At 35.6% G+C, this 15,827-nt stretch overlaps 4 protein-coding genes and 1 long non-coding RNA gene across 5 annotated transcripts; 2 read left to right on the top strand and 3 right to left on the bottom strand.

Moving 5' to 3' along the window:
- Positions 1–211: 211 nt before the first annotated feature.
- Positions 212–1,827, bottom strand: LOC147939581 (uncharacterized). Its single transcript, XR_015563093.1, has 3 exons — positions 1,606–1,827; positions 800–863; positions 212–443 (listed from the first exon to the last, which is right to left on the bottom strand). It is a non-coding gene; the product is annotated as an uncharacterized LOC147939581 (long non-coding RNA).
- Positions 1,828–2,869: 1,042 nt separating this feature from the next.
- On the top strand, positions 2,870–5,918 carry LOC104705494 (mediator of RNA polymerase II transcription subunit 19a). The gene is made up of 7 exons (XM_087462288.1): positions 2,870–3,494; positions 4,015–4,093; positions 4,219–4,508; positions 4,631–4,867; positions 5,094–5,153; positions 5,294–5,441; positions 5,684–5,918. Exons 2-6 carry the CDS (start codon positions 4,066–4,068, stop codon positions 5,342–5,344), a joined length of 666 nt encoding a protein of 221 aa, XP_087318414.1. The 5' UTR covers positions 2,870–3,494; positions 4,015–4,065; the 3' UTR covers positions 5,345–5,441; positions 5,684–5,918.
- LOC104705493 (uncharacterized) lies at positions 5,851–9,174 on the bottom strand. The gene is made up of 8 exons (XM_010421508.3): positions 8,841–9,174; positions 8,527–8,618; positions 8,370–8,444; positions 8,172–8,278; positions 8,023–8,078; positions 7,629–7,803; positions 7,078–7,362; positions 5,851–6,954 (listed from the first exon to the last, which is right to left on the bottom strand). Exons 1-8 carry the CDS (start codon positions 9,018–9,020, stop codon positions 6,068–6,070), a joined length of 1,857 nt encoding a protein of 618 aa, XP_010419810.2. The 5' UTR covers positions 9,021–9,174; the 3' UTR covers positions 5,851–6,067.
- A 181-nt stretch (positions 9,175–9,355) lies between these two features.
- Positions 9,356–12,099, bottom strand: LOC104705492 (geranylgeranyl transferase type-2 subunit beta 1). Its single transcript, XM_010421507.3, has 10 exons — positions 11,947–12,099; positions 11,600–11,653; positions 11,340–11,490; positions 10,992–11,108; positions 10,801–10,867; positions 10,564–10,712; positions 10,210–10,343; positions 10,031–10,129; positions 9,857–9,932; positions 9,356–9,761 (listed from the first exon to the last, which is right to left on the bottom strand). Exons 1-10 carry the CDS (start codon positions 11,971–11,973, stop codon positions 9,667–9,669), a joined length of 969 nt encoding a protein of 322 aa, XP_010419809.1. The 5' UTR covers positions 11,974–12,099; the 3' UTR covers positions 9,356–9,666.
- Positions 12,100–12,348: 249 nt separating this feature from the next.
- Positions 12,349–15,740, top strand: LOC104705491 (dihydropyrimidinase). The gene is made up of 13 exons (XM_010421506.3): positions 12,349–12,548; positions 12,884–13,030; positions 13,129–13,180; positions 13,284–13,553; positions 13,661–13,872; positions 14,006–14,126; positions 14,328–14,415; positions 14,497–14,575; positions 14,685–14,772; positions 14,862–14,902; positions 14,976–15,028; positions 15,146–15,302; positions 15,408–15,740. The coding sequence occupies exons 1-13, from the start codon at positions 12,459–12,461 to the stop codon at positions 15,600–15,602; spliced, it is 1,593 nt and encodes a 530-aa protein (XP_010419808.1). The 5' UTR covers positions 12,349–12,458; the 3' UTR covers positions 15,603–15,740.
- The last annotated feature ends 87 nt before the right edge of the window (positions 15,741–15,827 follow it).

The following is a 15,827-nucleotide window of genomic DNA, read 5'->3' as shown; positions in this document are numbered from 1 at the left end:
CATATATTTTTGCTTCTCTCTTTATTTTTTTTTGGGGGGGTTTATTATGGATTAAGAGAAAGCAAAAATAAAATAAAACTATATCACATATATGGATATGACTCCATTATACATACATCATCTCACCTTCAATATTTTTCAAGTAATACCATATGTATCTCAGTCTATCCTCATTACGTTTTTTTTTATATATAGCTAATTTGTGAACATATCCCATGTAACTCGTTTTTTATTCAACATCAGACAAAACCATGAATTAACACATTTTAGAAGAGCCAGTAGTATGACTTAAAACTCAAATTCCCACAAAGATAAAAAAAAAAAATACCAACTATTCCATTTTCCTCTCGTCTTCACACTTGTTCTCTTCTTGTCAAATGGCACCTCTGATGTTATATCAAGCAAATATACGCGTGTGTCGACATACATTCATCTTCAACTAACTTGTGGATACATAAGTAGGCATATATATCAATCGTGGGTTTAATTTGAATATTTGTCTCTAAAACTAAATTATAAGTTATAGAAGTACTCATCTAAAGATATTCGAGATCGAAATAAAATCTTAAAGATAATCATTTAATTAAAGAGCTCGAATCAATTAAATAGGTAGAAAACTCAAATTTGCAATAGTATATAATGATCATTTTAATATTAAAGATAATATGGGAATTTTAATAACAAATTCTATCCTGTGAAAAATATTTGCTATGAGAAGATTCCAACGGACATAATATTTACTATATATTGTATTTAACTTGGCGTGCATGTATTGAAATTACCAACATTTTTCTCTTACCATTACCCAAAATCTAGATTTTATCTTAAGATACATCAAACACCGTCTTTTTATTATGCCTTTTCTATAAAAAGAAAAAAAAACAATTTTAGTAGCTTGAATATTATACCAATTTGAAAACCATAAGCATGTAAAATATAAGAACAAAGTTGAGATTCAGATGTTACGACAGTAAAATACTTGACAAACCGATGTGAATGAACAAAGCATTCTACTTAAAAATAAAAATATTTGTTAAGCTTCGTTGGCTCCCTTTAATAAAAATTATTTGAGTAATCAAAAATAATATTAGACGATCAGTTCAAGTCTAAAAAAATTGAGAGAGAAGGAATAAAACATTAGATAATTGGATCAAAAACATATTCAGCCTTCCTGCAGAGATGAAGAATCGATTCAAAAAATTTTTTTTATAATGAAGAAACATTTTGTTAAGTTAAAGGCTACATATCGTTTAATATATATTTAGTTGTCAAATCAAAATTAAAGGGTAAATAGAATCAAAAATAAAAAGAAAACACATGACAAACAAGAGAGTATAAAGCTCATAAACATTAACAGACTCAAACAGCAGGAATACAAAAACACTATTCGTAGTACAACAAAAACAATCCGCGGTCTTTACCGCGGGCTGAATATTTTATTTTAAAAAAATTTGCAAAAAAATTTATTAATTAAATTATTATAATAGTTTGTGATTGAAATTGTTGGTTTAGAATCTTAGCAATTTTTTCAATTTTTAATATATTTATTGAAGAAATGATATAAAAAAAAACTGAGAGTGTAACAATGAATAAAATAGTTTAAACCTTTGATTATAGACACCTTTGAAATAACTTAAGCCTTTAAAGAATTCATGGCTTGAGGTTTTTTTGTTAAGAGGATAAAGATTTTGTTAATGGAATATTTTTTTGGTTTCGATTTTTTGTTTCTGTATTTAATTTAGATAGATTGATTATCCATGTAACCCTGCGATTTTGGTTAATTAATATAGTAGGATTTTTAATTTTTAATAATTACTAATTATCTTTATAGTCTCAGCAGTTTTAGCCTATATTTAATAATTTCTAATGGCAATTACATGTAATTTTTTACACTTTTTAAGGTTATTTTTAATTTTGTACTTTTCAATTAATATAGTAGGATATGATAATAAATTTTCAAATCATGGGATAATAAACGTTACACTTGTCTGAAGTTAGTCAACAATAATTTTAATTGCATACTAATTATTATAAAATAAGACTGATTTAATAACTTAAATATATTTGTATAACTAATTTTTCTTATAAACAATAATGATTTCACTTTAAATATGTTTTGATGATTGTAATATATATCAAAACCCCAAAAAAATATTATTAATAGGACATGTGTAGTTTGATAAGAACTCTTTCATTTACATTATAATCTGCAGCTGTTTTAAAATATTTTAGTTTGATCTTTAGCTATTAAAATAAATGATAAAAAGGAAAAAAAATAAAATACTGGAATAATATAATTCATGTACATTTATAATTAAATCTACAAAAGATGGATAATAGTGTACTTGGTTTAATTTTTTTGAATTTAACTAAAATTAACAAAAAAAAATAATTATAAGATTTGAGTTTAAAAGATGACACATGTCAAAAGGAAGGAGTGTCTATTTGTCAACTTCTTAGAGCATGTGATTAGAGAGGGTTCTCTACTTTATTATAAAAATTATTATTAATAGGACATGTGTAGTTTGATAAAAACCTTTTTATTTACATTATAATATGAAATCATTTTAAAATACTTTAGTTATTAAAATAAATGATAAAAAGGAAAAAATAAAATGATGGAATAATATAATTCATATACATTTTTAATATAAATATCTAATTAAATCTATAAAAGATGGATAATAGTGTATTTGGGTTTGATTTTTGAATTTAATTAAAATTAACAAATAAAAATAATTATAAGATTTAAGTTTAAAAGATAACACATGTCAAAAGGAGTAATGTCTATGTGTCCACTTCTTAGAATATATGATTAAAAGAAAGTTCTCTAATTTATTATATAAGAATATGATTAAATTTTTCAGTTCTGTATAAAATCATGTTTGTATTTAGTTGATACAAAAATATCCAAAAATCCAAGTATCACCCCCAAATATATTTCGATAAAACTGGATTGAATACGGTTTAGGGAGAGAGAGAGATTCATACATTACTCGGTTCGAATACGGTTTAATTTGGAAACCCATAATTTTATTTGGGGTCGAGCGCGCGTGAAGTACACGCGGAAGGCCTAAGAAAAAAAAAAGGGAAATTAAAAAAAAAATGCTGACTGAAAGAAAAGAAATGTCGATTTATTATTATTATTATTAATAATTGAGAGAAGAGGCAACAAACAAACCAAAACGGAAGGAAACAGAGTCTTTTTATTTTCACCTCATTGGTTCATCCAAAAAAATAAAAAATAAAAGACTCTCTTCGCTCTCTCAAACCCTAAAAACTACAACTCTCTTCGCTCTCTCGAAGCTTCTTCGATCTCTGTCCCCTTGTCGATCACTTGCAAAAATCAAAAAATTTTGGGCGGGAATTCGGATACTCAATACCCCCAAACCCAACCCACTTCCCCCGCTCCATACCCACCCGTTTCGATTTGTAATCTTTGGTGCGATAGAAGCTATAGGGTTTTCTCAACACGAAACGAGATCTGGCTTTGTGTATGTCGATTCTTTCTTTTACCAATTGAATCTTTGGCTTTGTTTAGTTTCTTACTGGTCTTTGTCTTCTTTTTTTTTCCAATTCCTCAATTCTTTTTGTTTCTCCAATCCTCAATTTTTTTTTTTATTGAGAGAGAGAGAGAGAGAGTCTAATTATCGTTTTTTAGTGATTACTTCGCAGTCTCATGATACTTGTTAGCTTTCATATAAACGAAAGGAACTTTTTTTTCTTCTTCTTCTTTTTTTTGTTGACTAGTTTCATTATTTCGAGCTTGAGCTATGATTTCGCAGATAAAAGTTGAGACTTGATAGCAGTTTTTGCTAAATTACGTTTTTTTTCTTTCCATACTTAGTTTTGTTGGAAACTTCATCAGTTTTTGCTCGCTATGAATTATGAGCTGGTTGATTACTTTTTAGTTTTTATGCTTCGAAATTGTTAATTTATCTAGTATTGAAGCTGAATTTGGTTTTGTGTACCTTGGCACTCAATGCCTCATTGATTTGTTTTTTACTTGTGTAGGATACATAATGCAGTGATCATGCAAAAGAAATTCAGAGTGCGATAGAGAAGATGGAACCTGAGCGTTTAAAATTCGGAGGTACATTGGTGTCAAAGTTGGAACTCTCTTCAGTCTGTGAAAGAGTTTTGTGTTGCTCCATGTCCTTTGTTTTTCCCTTGTGGGTCACCTTGAAGTCAATGTTTTTTGTTTATTTGTAACTGCAGGTCCAAGAGAGTTGTGTGGTGCTGTGGATCTTATATCTCAATTCAAACTAGCACAGCACCATGAATTCTTTTGTTTGAAATCCCTTCCCGTCTCCCTGTCAGATTCCCATTATCTTCATAATGTGGTTGGGGACACAGAGATCAGAAAAGGAGAAGGAATGCAATTAGATCAGATTGTACAGAACTTATCACAGAGCCCGGAGACTAATATTCGCATCCAACCTTTTGATATAGATGAGCTTAAGGAGGCTTTCCTACTAAAGGATATGACTCCTGTTGAACTGCCTCCTGTAAGGATCTACTCTCTCTGTCCCTCTCTGTATCTTGCTGTTTTGAGTTTTATAACTTGGCATCCTATGGAGATGATTGACCTTTGTACTAGAACATGAACCTGCCATGTTTCTTCTTACAGGCAGAGAAGGGAGCGCCTACATTTCCGCCTAAGTCAAAAAGTGAGTCGAAAGATAAGGACAGGAAACATAAGAAACACAAGGACAGGGATAAGGACAAAGATAGAGAGCACAAGAAGCACAAGCACAAGCATAAAGATAGGAGCAAGGATAAAGATAAAGACAAGGATCGAGACAGAAAGAAGGACAAAAATGGCCACCATGATTCGGGTGATCATTCTAAGAAACATCATGATAAGGTAAGAACATGTCTGGTTGTTGAAGGTATCTGTCTTGGCAAAGAAGAATAGCTTAATGAAAAGTTTTGTATATGGTACTCTGGAGTTAGGCTGCTTTCTTGACCTGTTGACTTGGCATGAAATTAGCAGATCTAGAGACTGCTGCTCTATAACAGTTTTATTATAATATTTGATTGAGTTTTTCATATTATAGAAATGACGTGAAACCTTTTCACTAATGTTTCAGAAAAGGAAACACGATGGAGATGAAGATCTTAATGACGTTCAGAGGCACAAAAAAAACAAGGTAATGGTCCTCTAATATTCCTTGTTCGTCGCTGATACTCAACCTGAAATTTCCACCTTTCTTGCACAAAGGTGTTAGAGAACTAGTAATATGTCTTTAGTAAAGTGTATTGATCCGGCTCTTGGTTTAACTTGTTGCAGCATAAAAGCTCAAAGCTTGATGAGATGGGTGCAATAAGGGTTGCTGGGTAGTAAAGTTGTAAACATTCCAATTTTGTATTCTGCACTCAAGTAGGTGTCATGGAGAGGTTTAGAAGCACTTTTCAACTCACTGTAGACAGCTTATTAGGTAAGCATCTGTGTACTGTTATGTCTCTTTTGTACAATTTCTCGGTGTTATCGGTATTCCGGCATCCTACATAGAACATAAACATCTGTTATAGTCCAGATACTATACTTTCTTAGGGCAGATGAACCCATAATCTTGTTTTAAGGAAACGGTTTGTCGCTACAAATCTTGGCAGATACCTTCTTATATTTTAAGTTGTGTTGAACTGGAAAATTTGTCTCTTTCTGGGATTGGCTTTGTAGGTTAAAAGCCCAAAATGGTGAACTCATTCCTTGAAGAAGCAAGGGGAAATTTATGATGATGAAGAAGAAGAATTGAATTAGTATCGTAATTGATTTGGTGTCAGATTTGTAACATTTTGGTCTTTGGGGTGTTTTCTTCCATCTCTTCTCTGTCTATAAAAGCAATATACCCACAATATTCACTATTCAATATTCATGTATAATAATTTGTTCCTTAATATATGCTGTTGATGAAGGATCTGTCAGTGCACTCCACTTAAGTGTTTCAATATCTGTATCGCACTATTGACGTTGTGTCACATGTTTTACCTTAAAAAAAATGATCAAATATCAGAACTATTTTCTCAAAAAGATGTCGCTTTAATTGTAACATTTGCAGAGATCTCAAACACAAATTGTAACGCTGGAAGCCATCCCCACTAGCTCGCCATCATTTACTCTTTTCCATTCACCACCTATCATAAGGCAGCTTCTGCTTTCCTCTTCATCCTTCCACATCAGATTCTCGTTTGCTTCAGTTTCAGTATTGTCATAAGCATGTTCTGTATCCATCTCAGCCTCTTCCATATATGTTTCTGATGGGGTCACATCATTTGATTCAGAATCTTCTGCACCCTTCTTTGCTCGCTTAAATGGTGCTCGCTTAAATGGCGAGTTCTCCAATTGCTGCCTATTGCACTCATCAGCTCCTCTCTTAGCATTGTTGTTACCTTCTGCTTGTTTTGAGATGGTCTGAGCGTTCTGACAGTCCAGAAGAGGTAAACGTCCAGAAGATCCAATGATCCGAGGCAACATACCAATCGGACAAGGGCTCCATGTTTTCGCCTTTCTCCATCTGTTAGTGGTTTTGTCTGTGTCAATACCTTTCTTCTTTGAGAGTTGAAGTTTGACAAACTCAAGTCGCTTGCCTGCATTATCGAGATTCTTCTCTCGCTCAAGGAGCGTTGTAGGAGCTGTTACAAGCGTAGAACTCTGTTCCAATAGAACACTTGCAGAGCTTTCATGCATCAGAGGGAGTTTAATGAGCTTCTCCTTTAAGACACGGCCTCCCACAATCTCTGCTAGTAGAAATGCTGATTTCAAAACCAGTTTGTATCCTAAGGCTCCCAAGAGAAGACATCTACGAATAAGTTCCATAAGGAAAGTGCTTGGAGGTTTCACTTCTAGAGAACTGTTTCTCTGAAAATGCTTTGACCCATTGAGAAGACTCACAAGCCATGCAAACAAGAAAGGGACCTGCTCAACTTGAGAAACCTCTTCCACTGACTTTTCTGTAAGATGCACATTTAAAAACGAACAAACAATTCAATCAAGTTAAAAAAGATCTGGAAACAATATAAAGTCTCAGTTGAGATTCTTCGAAGTAGAAGCATGTAAGACAAACCAATAGTTACCGGTTTCATATCTTCTCCGTTCGTTATTTTGGATCATATCAAGGACTGCCTTGAGTAGAGTCAAAAGTAACTCAGGTTCTCTATTTGTGAACTCCATGATTACAGGTTTCCACTCATCTAGAAAGACCCTGAAATCTTGGCCAGGCTGATTCTGAAGTTCTGTCGATTTGGAAGAATCCAAGGCTTTGAGTAAAAATTCAAGGAGCACAGATGAAATTTCTGCGGAGAAAGAAGGGTATAACTCAACAAGGCTGCTTACTATCTTCCTTATCCTTTTATTAGAACCTGAAACCACAAAAATAATCCTAATGACCATAAAAATTTATAGAAATGAGAAGTGAAACACGAGGATGTAACCAAAAATTATTTCCCGCAATTAAGCTGGAAACATAATCTAGCGGCAACCGAAACTAAAGTATCATCTAAGTAATGTCATAATTTTGTAAACTTCATTAAACATGGGAGTCATAGATGGGAAATTCCGTTTTTTGCTTGGCATTACTAGCTCTATCCAGTACAAGGTCCAAAATACAAAAGATGAATTGTCTTACATTTTTCTTTGACCAAAGGGGAGTCAAATTGAGGACTCTTTTTAAGCTGCAAGGACAAAGCAAGTTTCCTGAGTTTGGACTTGACTTCTCTTCTGATGCTAGCTGTTCCATCCCTCTTTAAGGGAATCTGGTACTTCTGAGGCTCCCAATAATATGATTTTAACCATTCCAATGCCTACAAAGACCAACAAATGTATTCACGCAAATTAAGATCTTCTGTATCGTCCAAGCACTACAATACAGAAAACACCTTTCCAAAAAGACAATCAAAAGATTCTTTGAAAAGATCTTAAGAGCAAACGTTTTGATTCACAGGAAAGCAGGCATTCATGTATTCTGAAGCTAGTACTCGATATAAGGAAGTCTATAAGAATTAAGAAGGAAAAATGTGTACCTCATCTGCAGCATTCCGAAGCACCGAGAGTGCAGGGAGCTCACGGTGGGAGCCCTCTACAATCAGAACAATCAAATCAATCATAAGCATAAAGCAGGCATCAAAAACTATTGTACAAAACCAAGGAAAGGGAACCCAAAGAGTCTTACCATGACGTATATCGATTAATTTACGTGGGATACCGATTGCTCTAGCTGCATCAGCAATTGAAACATCTTCTCTTCTCCTTGTCTTTTCTATGACACAGTTCACAAGCCTTCATATATATAAAAATGCGAGTCAACAACAATTACAGAGAGCAAACCAACCAAAACATATCAAGAAGTCGGAAGCAAACTCATAGTCACCTGAGTATTCCCATACAGTATAGCATCTGTAGTAAATGCTCTGAATACAATGCATCTGCTGATTGTGTCTCTCTCCTTTCAAAAAAAAAAACAAGAAAATGAGATGAACATTCAAAAATATCATGGGGAAACGTTTTGAGGGATTAGAGAGACTTACGGAATAAAGCCATCTTTGAGTTGAATCTCAATGAGGGAACAAGTAACATCCACAGGCGCTGGAAGAGATCCTCTGCTTCGCCATGTTGCAACCTGAAATCCACAAAAAGAGATTAAAAAAATCTGTACTTTACAGAGATATCAAAGAACCATTAAGCTCCCTGTCCTAAAGCAGTAAGCTTGATTCAACTAATTCAAGCTCTGTCGAGTTAAAGCAGTAAGCTTGATTCAACTAATTTAAGCTCTGTGGTGTAAAGCACTAAGCTTGATTCGATTTAAGTAGCAAAAGAGAAAACACGTCGAGCAAAGCATTACCCTTTCCAAAGCAGAAGCGATTCTATCAGGAGAAGAAGAGAAGAGAGACTCTCTCACTGAGTCCCACTCTTCCCAACTCAGCCACGGGACCTGTTTGCAGCCGTCCGATGACGATTTCTGTTGATCCTGCTCGCCGAAATACGATTCGATGTCTGCTTCAATTCCCGCTAGCGCCTCCATTGAAGAAGAGTCTGCTCTGCTCCAAAGCTTTTTAGGGCTCACCAAACAAATCTTGGCAAACAAAAACGGAACACTTTCAACTAAACCCTCTCTAATGGCGTTACTAGGGTTTAGAAAAAAAGTCCAGAATTTTTTTTTCTTTTATTTTGCTTTTAAATTTTAATATTAAGTGAAAAAGAAAATAATATTTGCAAATACTTTTTTTTTTCCCTCTTACAAGATTCTAAAAATACTTTCATTTTTAGTTTTTTACTACTTTGGAGATATATTTCAATATTTGTATGTTAAATGCATTCGTTTTCTTTAATTTGTGTATAAAATCGTTTATTGAACAGTTTTCCTATAAAAATTGCTTTGGTTTATAGAATTGAATGTAGCAAGTAAGTAAGTAGCAACTTGAGAATTTCGTTTCCATTACATTAGACACCTCGAGAATCTCCAAAGCAAGTTAAATGAAGGAATGGACCAAGAATATCTAACTTCATCATCACAGATCACTGAATCCAATCCACTTGGTTGAGCATACAGAACTTCTAAAACCCCCCAAGTAAACAACCCCTCGAACAAAGGAAAGAAAGCCTTGCTGCCGCTACTATTTGACTATTAAGATCATACCCATTGCGAGTATATGTTTCTAGATTAACAATCATTTGGTGAAGATAATCCGGTTGATGACATCAACAGGTAAAGCGTAGGCTGGATCAATTGCTTTCACTCCAGGATACTCAAGGAGGGAAAGCCCTGCACCAATTTGATGAAATGAGACCACTTTGGCTTTTACATCAACATGAGCAGTTTAAAGAGAGAGAGAGAGAGAGAGACCAAATCAAAGTTACCTGCAACTCCAAAGTAGGTGTGAAAGATATCAACAGCGTCCTCTGGTCGGTCTGAGATGCCTCCATTGTCCAAATCCTATTCAAATTCAAGTTAAAATTAAATGAGATGAGAGATTTCAGTTAATTTAGCTTATTGGCAACGATAGGACTTTTCTTGACTTGTTGGAGACAAACCTGACAATCCAAGATAAACTTGGCAAGCTTTGCTTTGTCGATCCAGTGAACTCTATCTATCATGATTAGGCTCGATAGGACCCACCATGAATAGCAAACCTGGTAATAATAAGAATAAAAGAATGTGTAAGTACCAGTATACATAGGTCTCTCTCATTGGAGAGGAGCTTAACGCCTACATCAGGGAGTTTCTCAGGTCGTCCATTTAAGCCCCCAGTCTTTGTTTGTCTTTCACACAACCACCAACCAAGTAAGTCCTTGTCAACATGATGAAGACTCCCGGTGATGGCAAGAGCACCCACGCAGCAGAAAACTGCAGTAACAGAAGAAACAAAATCTGAATACTATCTACACAAGGGCGTAGCAATAGCACGTCAACTACAGAAACGATAAACATCCGAGTATGCAGTCATTAGAATAGTTAAATGGCAGTGATGGGATCAGCCTTGTTAATTTAGTAAAGTCATCTATAACACTAATTGCAAGTAACAATCAGGTAGATGACACAGAAATACTCAAGTAACATATCATACTCTGTCCTGCATGGGACTCTGCCCCAGGTGTGCACCCAAAACCACCATCCAGGTTTTTGCAACTCACAATGTACTCAACGGCCTTCTCCACATTGATTTTGTCGAGACATTTCAATATTGAGAGACAACATATAGCAATGTACGAAAACCTACATAAACAAACTTGCAGTTAAGATTCAACTAACTGAAATCACCAACAAGAAATATGTCTTCGTAATGCATGGCCAGGAAGAATACCTTGTATCTATTTCACCCCACATATCTCCTGAGAAGGACCCATCTTCATTCTGCAACCCCGCAACATCTAATTTTGTGTATAGGAAACCATAATAATATATATCATCATTAAACAATATGAACGTTACCCATGACTATCAGTGAAGAAGAACGAGTTAGACATCAGCAAGAAGCTAAGTGGTAAAGGATACAACTTGATACTTTCCCAACGTCAAGAATGTTAATTTTGTCAAAGAGGGCCAAGATTTGTACAGCACTGAGTGTATATAGGATATGTGGATCGTGTCCAGTATTACCGGCAAAGCCACCTGCTCAGAAAAACACAACTTTTTTTTCAATTTCAACTGCAGCAATGTCTTACGATTCAGGATGAAAATGTGAAACCCCACAACAATTTCGAAGCAATCTCATGATTTTCCGAGACACCTGCTTTCACTGCCTAACCCATTTATCCCTTTTTATTTTGTCATTCTATCATTAAACATATAGAGCTGATCCGTAATTCATATGGTAAAGAAATATGATACTCTATTACACACCAGATTCATGCTGGCAAGTCATGATCCATGAAACGACTTCATCTTCAGAGACAGTGCCCAGCTTGTCGAGTAAGTCCAGAGTGGTGAGTCCCCAGTATGCACCATTCATTCTCAGATGATCCATCACCACAGACTCAATACTCTCTTTCTTCTAGCAAATTCAAAAGCAATTGAAAAGAAGGAGATAAGTTATATAATAATCATAGTGACATAATACAGTGAGAATGAAGAATGGTTTGATATAGTTTCTAGTTACTTACCTTTTCTGCCATCAGAATGTAACGTACATGCTTGTCAGCTACGAGCTGACCCATCTGCCATAAAACATTCACAGCAGATTCAGTAACTTCGTACAAAAGGAAGAAGTAGCATAAAAAGACTTAATTAGGCTCGATTCAAGCTTAAATTACTTCAATGGCGTATCAGTAACACCTGATCAACTCATCTATAGTACGAGATTAATCAAAAAGGAACCTTTATTCCAAATCAAAACCAAAAGCTGCATTCAAATAACAAAAACGAGACCAAGCTGAACTAGTACTAAATCCTTTAAGAAGAAGACAAAAGCCTGATGATGGTCAGGACAAGAGATAAAGAGTGGTTTTACCTGGGAGGAAGAGGTAGAGCTCATCATCAGCTTTGAGCGAGACGAGAAATCGCAATTCGGAGACTCTTAAGATCGAAAGAGAAGAAGAAGAAGAAGAAATTTAACCTTTTTTTTTTCTCTGATATCAAACCTTCTTCCTTAGCCAAAGGGTTTAGCGGAAATCGCGAACCGGGATTGAAATTTAACCCGGTCGAACCGGTTTTGTCAATTGATTTTTGATTTTGCGTTGCGTTGATCGGCCAATAAGAACGAGAAAGGAAATTAATGATTGGGAAGCAGGAAGCTGAATCATCAACGCTCACATAGGTGGAGGGAAATTGCGAACCGGGATAAACCCTTGAAATTCTAATACGGTTAACCCGGTTTTATCAAATTATTTTGATTTTCACGATGCGTTGACTTAAATTAATCGGCCAATAAGGAGAAATGAAACAATGATAGGGAAGCTGAATCAAACAACAAAACTCACACAGGTGGAGGGAGATCCTTGATTGTGTCAAGCTTGTTCATCAATGGCGCTTAGACCTCTGGATTCATTCTTCTTCATCCTCTCTCTATTCCTTCTGTTTACATCGCCTTCCGACTTAGAGTCCGCTACTCAGGTCTGTGTCTTTGAACCTTGTAATGGCCAGTTAGCAGCTTCTTTCTGGTTGAGTTTTGATCTTTCTCTATTATGAACCCGTTCATCGCATCGAGTTGGGTTTGTTAGAAGTATCACTGAAAGCATCATCCACTTAATCAGTTAACCCATCTAGTTCTTAAGCAGAGTAACAGATGGTTTTAAGTTATTTTGCTTAATCCAATACAGTGTCTTTAGAGAAACTAAAGTAGAAAAAGATAAAATCTTTGGGGATTTGAATTCGTTTATCCAAATACTAATAAGAAAGTCAACTATGCTGAACTGTCTCTGATGGGGATTTGAATGTGTTTGTTGCAGTTTTGTAGTGCAGGGAGAGATTATGGTGGGGTTTCATCGACGAGGATTTTGATCAAAGGAGGTACAGTTGTGAATGCACACCATCAACAACTCGCTGATGTCTATGTGGAAGATGGAATTATCATCGCTGTGCAGCCAAACATTAAGGTCTAACTATCATTCCCTTTCAATGTATATCCTTCGTGTTTGGTAGTCAAAGTTTCAATTTTTTTGATCTGCTTGTTGCTATATATATGTAACAACAGGTTGGGGATGAAGTCACTGTACTCGATGCTACTGGAAAGTTTGTCATGCCAGGTTAATCAATCGTTACTAGTTGATAATTGATACATTATTTGGCTTTCGTTTATACTGATCCTTGAAGCATATAAGTATGTTTTCCTCGTTATAATGTAAACAGGAGGAATTGATCCCCACACGCACCTTGCCATGGAATTTATGGGTACTGAGACTATTGATGATTTCTTCAGTGGTCAGGCTGCAGCATTAGCTGGTGGAACAACTATGCATATTGACTTTGTTATACCTGTTAATGGCAATCTGGTGGCTGGTTTTGAAGCCTATGAAAACAAATCCAGAAACTCGTGCATGGATTACGGTTTTCATGTGGCAATCACAAAGTGGGATGAAGGTGTTTCCAGGGACATGGAGAAATTGGTCAAGGAAAAGGGTAAATGTCTCTTGACTTATTTAATGCCTCACAGTTTTGGTGTTTCTTTCCCTTAGTTTCCCCTGTTAAGATGAAACTGAGTGCATGTGCATCTCTAAATTATATAGGTATCAACTCTTTCAAATTCTTCCTAGCATATAAAGGATCTCTGATGGTCACTGATGACCTCCTCCTGGAAGGCCTTAAAAGGTGCAAATCCCTCGGTGCCTTGGCGATGGTTCATGCTGAGAATGGAGATGCAGTGTTCGAGGGACAGAAAAGAATGATAGAACTGGGCATTACAGGTCCAGAGGGTCATGCTCTTTCCCGGCCTCCTGTGGTAATTTGACTCCAGCCTTTTCCATTATATAATACTCCCTCATAGGCTCATAGCTTTTTTCTCTTCTCCCATATTGGCTCTCTTAACCTTTGTTCAAGCTAATAAAGTCAAGATCCTTGTTGTACAATGGCAGCTTGAGGGAGAAGCCACTGCTAGAGCAATTCGTTTGGCTCGTTTTGTTAACACGCCTCTCTATGTTGTTCATGTGATGAGTGTTGATGCAATGGATGAGATTGCTAAAGCTCGAAAATCAGGTCTTCTGTTACAACTCCTGTAGGACTAAATTTTTTTTTTCTCATTTCTCATTGTCTTGAAATTATCCTGATATTAATCAATCTTCTATTCGAACAGCCACTAGTACACTAACATATGGGTAGATTTACAAAGTACCTTTCAAATTGTTATATAGTACTTAGCTCAATAAAAATGAAAAGTTTTTTGTTATGTATTTTCAGGACAGAAGGTTATTGGAGAGCCTGTTGTGTCTGGATTAATCCTTGATGATCATTGGCTTTGGGATCCTGACTTCACAATTGCGTCCAAGTAAGAAATCCATCAGGTCTGTTAATCAAAGTGATTCCCATTTATTCTTTCAGATCTTTATAGTTTTTCTCAATATTTCAGGTATGTCATGAGTCCACCTATCAGACCAGTAGGACATGGGAAAGCCCTACAAGATGCCCTTTCAACAGGAATCCTCCAGGTTTCTTTCCTCGCTGTGAATAACTACTTAGAGTAACATGACCTATAACATATAACTGAAAGATCCTCCTAACACTTTTTTTCTCCTTTCATTGGTGTAATCGCTGCAGCTTGTAGGAACTGATCATTGCACTTTCAATTCTACACAAAAAGCTCTAGGACTTGATGATTTCCGCAAAATACCTAATGGTGTTAATGGTAATAACTAACTTCACTGGTTTTTTGCTTTCTGTGCTCTTTGTTTCTGTTTACGTGTAGACAAATACTTTGAACTTGTTCATATATAGGCCTTGAAGAACGGATGCACCTGATATGGGACACGATGGTGGTAAGTAGTTGTGGACTGTCTACAATCTTATTTCTTTACAGAAGTTTTAATCGTTTTCTGTATCATAATCCAGGGTTCTGGCCAAATCTCTGCTACAGATTTTGTTCGAATAACCAGCACCGAGTGGTATATTTGCTCTCTCCCTGCTTCCTTTAGTGTTGAAATATGTTTTTGCTTTCCAATGAGCTTAAAGCCTTAAACTAATAAGTCATGTGTTTACATTTGAAATTATTTGATCGTCAGTGCTAGAATTTTCAACATATATCCACGGAAAGGAGCTATCCTTGCTGGCTCGGATGCAGATATTATCATATTGAATCCAAACTCGAGCTACGTGATTAGCTCAAAGTCTCATCATTCCAGATCCGACACAAACGTCTACGAGGGCAGAAAAGGAAAGGTAATATACATTTTTGCAAATTCTCTTTACTGATTGATATGTATAATCTGAGTAATAGAAGAAAGAACCCGCTTATTTCTTGGGGACTTGATTGATAAATCTCAGGGGAAAGTTGAAGTGACAATAGCAGGAGGAAGAATCGTATGGGAAAATGAGGAGCTTAAAGTTGTTCCAGGAAGTGGCAAGTATGTAGAGATGCCTCCTTTCAGTTACCTATTCGATGGGATTGAGAAATCAGATGCTAATTATCTATCTTCTCTTCGAGCTCCTGTTAAGCGTGTCAGAACTGAAGCTACATAAAAATATGCATATCAGTTGATTCTATACGAATATATGTACATAGCATTATTTGTATTAAAAAAATACTGATAGAGTGATTATGAATAATGTCCACGTAAAAGCTACCCCTGAGTTAATTAGCCTATCTTCTCTTATCAATGATGGTGATTCGAAATCCAGTAAAAAACCTGGCTTGTAGGAAACAGACAGCCCAAAGTTTGGTCGGTGGCTTTGAGAGGAGAAGTC

This window comes from Camelina sativa, chromosome 8 (assembly GCF_030686135.1).
Source record: "Camelina sativa cultivar CO46 ecotype springtype chromosome 8, ASM3068613v1".
NCBI lineage: Eukaryota > Viridiplantae > Streptophyta > Magnoliopsida > Brassicales > Brassicaceae > Camelina > Camelina sativa.
Note: the sequence above shows the minus strand (reverse complement) of the source record. Positions and strands in the feature narration are given on the sequence as shown.

Excerpts from the sequence above, each read along its gene's own strand:
- LOC104705493 (XM_010421508.3), bottom strand. The coding sequence starts at position 9,020 with ATGGAGGCGCTAGCGGGAATTGAAGCAGACATCGAATCGTATTTCGGC. Across the intron at positions 8,619-8,840 it reads TCGCTTCTGCTTTGGAAAGG|GTTGCAACATGGCGAAGCAG; the intron begins GTAATGCTTTGC and ends TGTGGATTTCAG. Across the intron at positions 8,279-8,369 it reads TACTGTATGGGAATACTCAG|GCTTGTGAACTGTGTCATAG; the intron begins GTGACTATGAGT and ends ATATATATGAAG.
- LOC104705491 (XM_010421506.3), top strand. The coding sequence starts at position 12,459 with ATGGCGCTTAGACCTCTGGATTCATTCTTCTTCATCCTCTCTCTATTC. Across the intron at positions 13,554-13,660 it reads GAAATTGGTCAAGGAAAAGG|GTATCAACTCTTTCAAATTC; the intron begins GTAAATGTCTCT and ends TAAATTATATAG. Across the intron at positions 14,576-14,684 it reads TTTCAACAGGAATCCTCCAG|CTTGTAGGAACTGATCATTG; the intron begins GTTTCTTTCCTC and ends TAATCGCTGCAG.
- LOC104705492 (XM_010421507.3), bottom strand. The coding sequence starts at position 11,973 with ATGATGAGCTCTACCTCTTCCTCCCAG. Across the intron at positions 11,491-11,599 it reads ACATTCTGATGGCAGAAAAG|AAGAAAGAGAGTATTGAGTC; the intron begins GTAAGTAACTAG and ends TGAATTTGCTAG. Across the intron at positions 10,344-10,563 it reads AGAGTCCCATGCAGGACAGA|TTTTCTGCTGCGTGGGTGCT; the intron begins GTATGATATGTT and ends CTGTTACTGCAG.
- LOC104705494 (XM_087462288.1), top strand. The coding sequence starts at position 4,066 with ATGGAACCTGAGCGTTTAAAATTCGGAG. Across the intron at positions 4,509-4,630 it reads CTCCTGTTGAACTGCCTCCT|GCAGAGAAGGGAGCGCCTAC; the intron begins GTAAGGATCTAC and ends TTCTTCTTACAG. Across the intron at positions 5,154-5,293 it reads AGAGGCACAAAAAAAACAAG|CATAAAAGCTCAAAGCTTGA; the intron begins GTAATGGTCCTC and ends AACTTGTTGCAG.